Source organism: Bacillus rossius (assembly GCF_032445375.1).
Source record: "Bacillus rossius redtenbacheri isolate Brsri chromosome 9 unlocalized genomic scaffold, Brsri_v3 Brsri_v3_scf9_1, whole genome shotgun sequence".
Taxonomy (NCBI): Eukaryota; Metazoa; Arthropoda; class Insecta; order Phasmatodea; family Bacillidae; genus Bacillus; species Bacillus rossius.
In genome coordinates this window covers 18,575,118-18,587,391 of record NW_026962012.1, presented here as the reverse complement: position 1 = coordinate 18,587,391, position 12,274 = coordinate 18,575,118, and the positions used below count along the sequence as shown (strand labels likewise).

At 35.5% G+C, this 12,274-nt stretch overlaps 1 protein-coding gene across 4 annotated transcripts in view; it reads left to right on the top strand.

Moving 5' to 3' along the window:
• The window catches only part of LOC134542733 (arginyl-tRNA--protein transferase 1), a 49,377-nt gene that overhangs the window by 27,263 nt on the left and 9,840 nt on the right, over window positions 1–12,274 (top strand). For all 4 annotated transcript variants that reach the window (XM_063387229.1, XM_063387230.1, XM_063387227.1 and 1 more), the window contains exon 8: window positions 3,026–3,207. In XM_063387229.1, the coding sequence (XP_063243299.1) occupies window positions 3,026–3,207 (182 nt within the window). The remainder of the gene's footprint in view (window positions 1–3,025; window positions 3,208–12,274) is intronic.

Genomic DNA, 12,274 nt, shown 5'->3' with positions numbered 1-12,274 from the left:
GTTTTTGCAATACACCTTAAGAAGTATAACTTCAAAAATGTTGTGTATATTAAATAATTAAAGTGTTGGTTGTATTCAAGTTTCAACCTCCTAGTAATCAAACAGATACACAGGTATGAAAACATACAAACAGGTATCTGGGAAAATCTCTCGTTCAACTAAGGGTTCGTTAGTAAAGTTTTTCCTTCAACGACCATGACTTCTCTCTTAGGCCACTCTTGTCTAACCCAGTGGCATGTTTTGTCTCTGCTATCCCAGAGGCACAAGAAATAAGGATATTTGGTGTGGCCACTTTGCTGTCCGAGGAGAAAGTTTACCATTTTTAAGTTCACAAAAATCAAACATAGATGTTCACGATACTTTATTTTCTACAAGACCAAAGCACTTAGGCTATATGTTTCTTTCATTATCGTTGAGTGAGCAATTGGTATTGAACCATATTTGTTCCCATTGTGTAAATAGAAGAAAACTTTTTAAGCTTCGCTTTGAACTATAAATAAGTTGGCACCAATCATCTGGAAAATATCCAGGAAGACTTTTTTTTTTCCAGGAATCCTATAATATCGTGACAAAATACAAGATTTTCTACTTGAGAGATGAATGGTAACAGACCCTTTTCTCTTGTACAGTAAAAAGTAAATTTGGTTCCTTGTTCCAGTAAATTTTTTTCCTTCGACCTGGAAGCCAGTAATTCAGAAGATTCTTTTGGCAGGTTAAGATCTCTGACGAAGTAATTTAACTCATCCTGGTTGAAACGTTGAGGAATTGTTCACATCCCCTCATAATCACTGTCACCTTCACTAGTACCAGAAGGGTTGTTATAAGGACAGAGAACTCTGGAAGCTGGTGAAATGCTGGATCGGTACTTCCTCTGAGTGAGAGACCGGGCGTCTTGCAGAGACTAAATCAGGATAAGTCCACTTGCTACGGTTGTTTCCATTGATTCCAGTAATATTTACTAGACAGAAATAACAGTCACTGATGTGGTTTTTGGGTGTTCTCCAAACCATCGGTACTCTGTATTTCTAACTTTTTTCTTACCCCGCTAGTCCATTGGCGTAAATGTTCTGTAGAAGTTTTACAAGCATGATTCGGTGCCAAGGATTTACCCTGATCACCGAGCTTAACATCAAAGTATCCATGATAAGCTCTCTTAACTAGGTCACTACAGTCAAACCTCATTATTACAAACCTGAAGGGACCCTAATTTTAGCACTTTGTAATAACGAGGGTTTGTATTAACCAAACTATTAGGATATCATGACAAAAAAAATTGATTGAACTTTATATGCCTATATTTACAACTATAAAGAAAATTATATACACTGTTGATAGTATAAGCTGGCTTCACTACATGCATAACAATTTGTAAACACTGAAGAAAACACACACAAATCAACACTTAAAGAATAAAACATATTACAAACTTCAATAAACTTGCATTCATGACACATTTTCTATTCAAACATTTGGTTTAAAAAAAAAAAAAAAAACAATTCTGGTTTGCACTATTTTTTTCCTTATAGGCATTGTTTACCACATTACAAAGCTTATCAAAGGCCAGTACTTATCAAGTATTGGTTGAGTAGTCTGTATCCAATCTTTAACTTTGGTCGTATCTACTGCTGCCGACTCCTCACACATAGTTTTGCCAACAAGATTGTTGCGATCCTTAAACTGTTGTAGCAAACCATTGCTGAACTTGAAGTCTGAAATTCCTAACCTCAATGCTAGGTAGTCTGCCTTCTGAATCATAGGTCCAGAAATAGGCAAGTTTGCTGCACACATTTTTTCAAATAACTGCAACAAGGTAGCTTCCATTTCTTGATGTTTTGGGCCTCGCATTCTTTTTCTTGTTGATAATTTGCAGGAACTCGCAAAAGCCTATTCAATCTTTTCACCATTTTTTAGTATTTTCTACAACAACGATTGCGGGATGTTAAATTCTCTCGCAATTTCAGTTTTCGTTCTCCCTCCATTGTCTACTTCTTCGATAATTTTAACTTTAACTTGCAATGTAAGGTCGTTGCGTTTACGTTTCGCAGTCATATTACAAAACAACTCACACTCAAAATTAAGGTTAAGACACACGTGCGTGAACAATGGAAAATATGAGACCTTTTTTCCATAGATTGTTTAAACTTCTACGTATGTACACTTCCGACGACTAATATTAATAAGGTATAGAGTACTTTCCTTTTTGTTTTCCGTTTACAACATGGCATATTTTCTAGTTTAGTTACTAACATCGCCACTAGAGTTGAACTTTTCATCTTGTTTTTCGACCATTTTGCGCTGTAGGATACATACATCTATCTTTGGAGACACGTTTGTTTACATGACGGTTATGAAGACATGATTTACTTTAGACTTCGGCTGTGAAATTCGTATTAACAGTTTACTTATACACGTTAACAGCTTCTTAATTCATATTAACCGTATTTCGTATTAAAAGTACTGAATAACATAGGAAAGCATACCTTATTTTCTGGGACTGTGAAAGTACTTCGCATAAACGGGAATTTCGTACTGAGCGGATTTGTATTAATGAGTTTTGACTGTATCAGTTTTTCTGTTATCTTTATTAAATGTGTATTCTTTGCATGTGTAGCAAAACACAGAATGATTCACAGAACTTCTACTGGAACTCATTTTTTATCGACTTTGATCTATCCTGCATGGTTAAAACTCACAAACTGGCCTCAAATTTAGTTGAAGCTTTGAATTAAAGAATGGGATTCCCATCCTGGGGTATCCCTGTGTTGAAGTGGCTTTAGTCATGCAGGTGGTTTGACTTCATTTTTCACACTTAACTCAAAAAGTAGAGCACCCTAAATGTAGCTAAAATCAGCTCCAAAATCCTAGGCACCAAAGAATTTTTTTTTCCTTGTTGGCATATTATACATAGTGTTTCCTTAATTTAACATAAAATTAGTCACATATTTTTATGTATGTTTTATTGCACATGATTGATACCTGTAACTACTGATGAGAGCGTGTGGTATGGAACATCATGTGTTGGCAGCCCTGGGAGCCTAGCGACGGACCCGCGAGCGGCTACGGCTCCTTCCACCAGCAGTACTGGCTGGACGGACGGCTGATCGCAGTGGGCGTGGTGGACATCCTGCCGCGCTGCGTCTCCTCCGTCTACTTCTACTACGACCCTGAGCTGAGCCATCTCTCGCTGGGCACGTACGCCTCCCTCAGGTGCGACGGCAGTCTGGTCCCGTGTGGCTTCTCCTCCGGTTGTTGGCCGGCCTCAATCAACAATCCTTTCCCATCACAATTAATATTATGCCAAAATAGGCTTTAGAGCACAGAATGGATCACAACAATATACCGCTGCCTTTTAAAAGTTCTGTTTCTGCATTAAATGACTGTTGGATTAATAGACATCAAACCCTTAAGGCAGATTGTTACGTTTAATTCAAGAAAGACTGAAATCACTTAAGTTACTTTACTATTTTGTCACCACCCACCACCTCCGGCTAGCTCAAATTAGGTGATGAGTGGAACATACAGGTTGCAGGTCACGAAGTAATTTATACTCAATGTTCGATTACCTCTTTTATTTATTCATGGAAAAATCACACTATATTCCACGCAACAGAATAAATAAAATATTAAATGTACATAAAAATATAAAAAATAATATCCGGAGCCATTGCCCGACCACTCGGCCCGGTGCTCGCACATTGACTGGTCTTACAGCCTTCCTTCCCTTCGTGCGGGCAGTGTCCTGGACTCGCTGACGTAATTCTCAGCCAATCACGGTGCATGGTAACAGAACCTTCCACGAAATTCTTACTTCTGTTCCCACGACGCAGCAATTTTGTCTCTGTCTCCTACTCCCGTGACCGTGATTCACATGCCTAGCGCGTGAAACAAAGCCTCGGTCGTGGAAAAAACGAAGGAAAATTATGTCAGCATGTCTTTCCACACAAAAAAGCCAGCAAAAAAAAATACTAGAAAAATAAATGTATTAATTTGAAAATAAAAACAATAAACCCGGTGAATTACGTTCGCAATAACTTATGAAAGGAAAAACTTTACATCTAACTTGAAATATGACAAACAATTATTATTACTTGATTGCATGAGGAAGGCTGGAATCTCTGGGTTGTTACATTACCCCTCCAACTTCTCAGTTAAAAGCCAAAGCTTTTCACTGAGAAGTTACAAATGGACAAAAAAATGAGAAAAATCTGTTCAACTCTAACCTCTGAAGTCCCTACATATATCATAAACATTTGAATGCACTAAAATAAAAATTCTTACAAATGTGGGTGACATCCAAAATTTATCTTCCCTGCCACTTAGGAAATATATTCAAACTCACAAATTCTACTTTAAACTGTCATAGGTTTACTCAACATGCTCAAATAAATTTAAAAACAATCTCAAAAATATATCAACAAACAAGTAACACCATTCTACAGTCATGGCATGATAATTAGTTACGATGTAACCAACATGGTTGGATATACAGTAAACTCTCGATTATCCGGGCCTGGATTATCCGGTTTTCGGGTTATCTGTGCTTGATTTTTTTATGAAGTTGTAAAAAAATGAAGGGGTGTAGCTACGCCGCGACTGCGCTGCGCTTTTTTTTTTACTGCTGTGTCAGAAAGCTATTTACCTAACCCTTCAGATCCTCGTTCCCCCGCCACCTTCACCCGTCAATTGGTCACACTTTAAACCAAAAAGGAATGCCTTCACTGCTGCTTCCGGCTCAACTTCCCCCCCCCCCCCCCCCCCCCCTTATTTTTCATTTTCTTTTCAAGCGTTCTTTTCACAGCACCCCGCCACGCTAAAAAAAAAAAAAGGTCCCTCTACTTTTTTTACCTTCCCACACTCCTGACAAAAAATGTGTTTTACATTATCACAGTAATGGTCACAACTTTAATGATATTATATTAATAAAAGTGAATTCTTTGTGTGGCGCATCTCAACATAGCAGCAGTATCCCTGGTTCCTCCACACAACTAGACAAAGGTTATTTTGTGAGAAAGCTCAGACGCTATTGGAATATTGCATCATTAAAACCTGTAAAGCTACACAAGAAGAGTGCTTGTGTTTTTTTTTTTTTTTTGCCACGCACACGCACGCAACGAGGTCTCACACACGCACGCAATGAGGTCTCACACATGCACAAAAGGAACAGGGCTCTCAGCAGCCAGTAACACATTGAGAGGGGAGGGCTTCTTGAAACCGCCGAGCGAGAGAGAGAGACAGAGAGAGAAAGGGAGCATGTTGTTCGCCACCAGACACCCCTTCCTCCCCCCACACAACCATCCAACAACAGCCTTCATTCTTTCTCGACAGCTAGCTGTGAGTCATGGTCCACAGCCCCGGCGCCAGCATAGCCACGGCCCTCTCTTGCTTTGCAGCCTTTGTTTACTGCGTGAACCTTTTTTTCCTTCCAACTACTGTATTTTTCCTTGTTTGAAGATGCCATTTAAATCACTCTTTCTTACGAAAGAGCCAACAAAGAAGCACTCGTAATAACCAGATTAGTTTAGTATTACTACCGTATTGGTCCGAATATAAGGCGACCATTTTTACATAAACGAGAGATGCAAAAATTGGAAGTCGCCTTATTTTCGCACCCAAGACGCCAGAACCGCAAACATTAGTTCCAAGCTGAAAGCTACAGTAGAAACATTGTTTAACAAAACGTTCACGATTTTTTATATTAACTAAAACTTTGTTACCTCACACGGAGAAAAACGATAAATCCACCTAATATTGCAGTAATTCACAATTGTTTGAAGTTGAAAATTAAAATATTTGTTATTGAGTAAAAACGTGAATGTTGAAGCATCTCAAAATGGCAACCTTTTATTTCACAATTCATATTTGTACTTTGTGTACAACCGCGTGTTAATATTTACGGTAATTTATCTTCAGATTTTTAACGGAAATATTTGTACTAAAATATCACAGTTATTTTCAGAACGATTGTTTACGTTTACAAACATTTCGGATGTAATGTTTGGAAATTCACGGCTGCCAACTGTCTTTCCACAATATTTCTTTGTTGTAAAACGAACATTGCCGAACACGCACGAAGACGCCATATTAACAGGAATTTGGTACGTTGCTTCAAAAGCTATTTTAATAATCCACTCCTTATTTATGTAAAAACCTTTCATAATTATAATAGATTATTCTTTCAAATTCATAGAACAGACTCTCTCTGTCAGAGAGTAATATGGACAAATATACGCGGTCACGTAACCGAAGTTATTCTTGGCCGTATGCTTCATCATGTCAGCTAGCCACTTGTTTTGTTCCGGCAAGATGCATTCTTTGTTTGCTTTTTTTACGTTTAACACACTACAAAATAGTAATACGCCTTGTTCTGTGGTAATACGTAGCTTAAGTCAAACGGAAAGTTAATTGCTGTATTTTAAGAGTGATTAATAGCCATTGTAAAAATTTTAAATTCGTAGATACAGTAAACTGTGAAAAATGAACAATCACACATCAGTGGAATGGCGGGGAACGAGGTCTAGACAAATAAACAGCTCTGAAGATGACAATTATGCAGCTTCATTAGAGTAAACATACGAAAAAATTTATAGTGTAATACTTAAAAATGTAAATATTTTCTAATTGTTTTCTTTTGACTTTTAGGGTAGGCCATTCAAACTTATTTTAAATAAGTAATGTGATAAATATAAATTAATTGTTATACATAAATTCAAAAACGATTTATCAACACAAAATGTATGTCTAATGAATTTTCACATTAATTTCTACCAAAAATTACTTTTACATTTGTTTGGCCTCCTGAAACTGCAGGTCGCCTTATATTCGGGGTCGCCTTATATTCGGGCCAATACGGTATTTACGTAGTCAAACTGACGGTGCATTTCAAAACTCTTGTAACTTCGAAGGTCTCGTAGTATCCCATACTCGTAGTTATGACTGTAAAGTGCATCCTAATTTTAATAGGCGGAATTAACAAGAAACAATATCTTGCAGCGCGAGGTAGAAAAATAAAATGCAATAGCTGGAAGGGGAAAAAAAAGGTGTATAATATTGTGCTGTGGTTCAGACACTTTATTTTGTAGTGACCCCGGATAATAGGTTGTTAAAAGGGTGGAGGGAGATACTGAGTTGGGACTGCCACCGCTCTCCCTCCCGTAGCAATAAAGGGGACAGGAGAAGGATGGCAGCAACACAGTGCCAGTATTGTTTACGGTCTAATAATCTGGGACACGGTATACAAAGCCTTTGCTTGTACTCATAGAATTCTACTGAAGAGACACTCTTTTGCCAGTAAATACACCATTTTTAAATGGTGAAACGGATTATCCGGTTTTTTTTATGGGCATTCAATTATCCGGGCATCAGAAGGTCCCAATTAACACGGATAATCGAGAGTTTACTGTATTTTTATTACCTAAAACCTAACATTAATGAAATATCTTAGAAAAAACCTGGAATTTAGTTTTGTCGAACGAGTGGCCATGAGCAAGTTTTCCTATTCTTTATAAACTTAAATTTCTAGGGTTGTGCGAATGTTCGGTATACCGATACCGAAATCGAAATTTTTCTACTTTCATTTTCGATATCGGTAAGAATTTCATCTGTCGAAGTTCGTTTTTAGCGAAATATTTCGAGCCAAACGAAAGTTCAATAGCTTACCGAAGTTCGTTTGTTCTAGTTGAAAAAGAAATCGTAATTTAATAAAAATGTACAGTATAATACCGGTACAATAACGTTCCTTATTATAAAGTATATTTCACTTAACAAATTTTTTTTAAGTCCCCGCCAAAAATCGTATCTTCGCCATGCAAAACGGTTTCAGTTTAAAGTATCATTTTCACTATAACGTATAAATTCTACTAGTAGCGTGGCATTACTACACCAAAATTTACTTAAACTGGTAAATAAATTTTCAGCTAAATGATTAATGTAGTAGAACAAAGATACACAAATACCAACGCAACGTATTTTCTAACCTCTAGATTCTCAAAACAAAGTTAACAAACAGGCACAACCATAGATTATACCGTACGTAGTATGCGACGTGAGCAACACAACACCATTCGATACATCGAAAGACGGAGGTTTGAGAGAAGTATTAATTATTTAGACAAAAGTGTTACGCTACGCTAAAAATACTGTTTGATGTCTGTGCCGGGATTGTTTATTGTTATTGTTGAGTTTATTTTCAGGTTACGTTATTTAAACACCGCATTGTATTTGTGCTACAATATGAATGATCCTGGAGATAAAAAGAAACGAAAGCAATTCACGCTTAAGGAAAAAGTGGATATACTCAGAGAACTAGACAAGGGGAAAAAAGCAAGTCGCAGTTGCGAATACATATGGCATTGCGGCTCTCCTGTAGCTTTTTTTTTATATATTTTTTTTCTCTTTGTAAAGATATGTATGCATGTTTCAGTGCTAAGTACAAAAACTTGAGGTACCTGTAAGTACTTAGCACTGAGATTCTACTGTAATGTCTTTATATGATTTGCTTGTTATTACTAATAATGTAATAACATATGCAAATCATATAAAGACATTAATTTAGGGATGGGATTTTCGAATCTTGGATTCGTCGAATATACCGAATCCTATGGATTCGAGGATTCGTAGGATCCGAGGTGGGATTCGAGGTGGGTTTTTAAGAGCTTTAGGTAGTAATTGATAATTGTAGTGCTGGGCGAAGTTTGAAAATTTTGAACCGAACCGAACCCTTACGTTCGGTTCGGTTCGAAATCTCTTAAAATATATTCGAAAAACCGAACGTTCGTTTAAAAAAAATTACGTTTTTCTAATTTTCTAACCCCCATTTGAGACCATTCACAAAACAGCTCAACAAAATTCTATTACTTGTAATATTCCGACTTTTATCGCATAATCGTCGCCTCAACAGTTTCAAGCTCAGACAAAATAAAATAAAAAATTATTAATCTTCGCATAACTCGCATAGCATTTTTTCATATGGGCGCGCTTTGTTTTTTGATTACTTTAGAGAATTTTGTATGCATTTGTCGTACTACGTAATATAAACTATCGTACAAATGCCAAAGGTATTGTATATTATACCTTTAACTATAGTGCGTGTACGAGAAGTGTTGTAAAATCACCAAAGATTGCGTACCCCATACGTTAAACTAAAGCGCATGTACGAGAACTCTCGTATTTCGGCAAAACTAACGTGATCAAGTTAACACAAGACAAATGCGGTATGAAATGATTACGTAAATTACGTATTTTATATTACTGGGATGTATTTATTTTCTTTGGCCTTTTTGGTTATAACAGTCAGGCAATGAAAATATTAATTTAATCTTGTGTATTAAAAGTACTGGTCCAGTAAATTTTACAGTACGGTACTAATTTGACTAGAGTAGTCGCGGCAGCCATCATTATTTCTCGTGTTTTCTTTTTTCCGACGCAAATTTCTATAACCACACTTTTTACGTTACGTTTACAATATTATTGTTCTTGAAGTGATTTGCGATGAGCAGGCTAACGTCGTTTAAGTTTTCCAAATGGATAAAAGATAATGACGACCCGGATGACCCAGAACCACCCCAAAAAAAAGTCTACAGTTTCTTCTAACGAGCAGCATTCTTCCAAGAAAACAGCAACTGCAGTCAGCGGGTTTTGTAATGTAGATAGGTAACTTAATTCACATTCGTCTTTTTTTTGATGTCCTATTAAAAAGTTTCACTTATTAAAAATGTTTGGTTATGTCTACCACAAAAATATGTAGATAGGTAACTTAATTCACATTCGTCTTTTTTTTTATGTCCTGTTAAAAAGTTTTACTTTTTAAAAATGTTAGGTTATGTCTACCACAAAAATATGTTATGTGGCCTTATGCTGAATGTTCGTCATCTTTATAATATTTTTTTTAAATGAAGGTTAGTGTACACTTAAAAAGGAATATAGTCTTTTTGAAATTTAGATGTAACTTCTTCACGAATTAAAAGTTGGTATATATATAAGCTAAGCTACATAATGTTTTAATTTTACATATGGCTGGAGAATCTTTCTTTCTCACCACTCAGTTAAAGACCAAAATGCTGGAACTTCTTCATGAATTAAAAGTTGGTATATATATAAGCTAAGCTATATAATATTTTAATTTTACATATGGCTGGAGAACCTTTCTTTCTCACCACTCAGTTAAAGACCAAAATGCTGGTCATCGGTTCATTTTAATTCAAAACAATTATTTCTGTATGAGGTTCGGTTCGGCTCGGTTCGAAACCAGAGAACTGAGGTTCGTCCAGCTCTAGAAAATTGTATACCTAAACTATATTATAAAGGTAACGGAAATGGCACAAACATAAGATAAACTACGCTGCATTTTGTCAATTAGCATAAATACTCTATCATTTCCAACCTTCAATAATATAACATTGCAGAAAAAAAACGTAACTTTTTTTTAATGGTGTCTGTTATACAAACGTATTTTATTGAAAACATAGGAAGGATTAATTTAACAGAGAATTAGACAGATGCAAACTTACGTGTGTGGTTTTTGAGGTTATTTGTCTCTATTTTATATCAGGTGTATACACTATGCACTTATTTTATAATTTTATAAATACACATGTGATTTTTTTAATACATAGGCCTATGTAATTTTTTAAAATAAATGTGTGATTTTTTTTAATAACATGTGGTGAAGTTTAGTGTGGGACTGGGATTCGAGATTCGATGACAAACACTGAGGATTCGAACAAGGATTCGGATTCGACCAAAATGTGGATTCGTCCCATCCCTACATTAATTAGAAAAAAGATTTCCATTAAGATTAATTTACGTGGTGATGAAAAAAACTCACGTTAATGAAAATACGGTAAAATCATAATTTGAACAAACATGGCAGATAAAGTAAACAAAATTCAACCGTGATTACAGTAGGCCTAGGTATCAAAACAAAATCATGCAATATTTGAAAAATTACCTGATTCATTTGCTTTCAAACAGTAGTGTAGGTACTATATTCGTAAAACATACATTCCAGAACTGTTAGTACACTATTTAGTATTTACCGTATACACATAAACAAAGAACGTACCTACTTTTATTCGCGCACAGCCAAACAAAAACATTGTCGTCTGCTTTATTTAAATTTTACATACTCTGACTGGCATATAAAATCCTCATAATATACAGCCAATTAGACAAAAAGGTCAACAAGTCACTGCATGTAATGACCACTTGGCAGCAACCATTTGTTATGTTTTGTTTTGACCATGTCCATTGCCTAGTTTACAGCTTCCTGAGCTAGCCATGTGTGACAGTGGTGCAAGATGGCGGCCGTTCCGCAGTATTCACGTATTTTTTCATCAGTACCATGCACGTGATAAATATATTATCATAGACTGCGACATTACGACTGTAAAGGAAATAGTCTGTGCGCTGAAAGATCTGGATTGATTCTTGAAATTTACGAGTGACATGGGGCTGTGTTGTGTGGTCTAGGGCGGATGTTGATTTTATTAAATAGTAATATTTATATATACATCAAAAGGTACCAAAATGATTTATGTAATAAAATTTATTACTGAAGAGCAAATTTTGGGGCACTTTTTTTCTTTATTAATTAAAAAATTTCGCTTAACTTTCGTTAAGAATATATTTATCTCATAGAAAAATTCATTTTCGTTTCACTTTCGCGAAACTTGATAAATTTTCTTTCACTTTCATTTCGTGTGGATAAAGTCACTTTCGCACATCCCTATAAATTTCAATTCATTAGTAATTCTTTTTAAAACAGAGAGTGGGAATTCAAGAGATTTTAATCGTCCATTTACAAAATTACTGAGTGTTATTTAATTATTACGGAAACAAACTAAATGATACTTCTAAATGATCGCATGTATCACCATTCCGTATTGTGAATCTGGGTCATGTAGCTTATGTAAGGAGAAGTTAAACCTTTCGTGATATACTTAACATAAATTTAAATCTTAAAACCTTTTTACAGTTTTTAAATTTTGAGTGGTTTGCAAGCCTAAATATTTTTTGTTTCAATACCATTTGTAACCAATATGACACCAGAGGTCTCTTGGTGATTGCAAATTAAATAAAAGGTTAAAGAAATACTAGCTGTTACCCTAGTGTGTTTGTTTTGAAAGATGGACACTACCTAAGTTCAGAGTAATAGTTTAAAATTCTTTAAATATCTTTTCATATAAAACAACAAATGTATTTTATAACATATGCTTATATCTCATGCTTTTGACTTTAAATAACAAACTTAAAGATAACACTAGTTTACGAAAAGAAA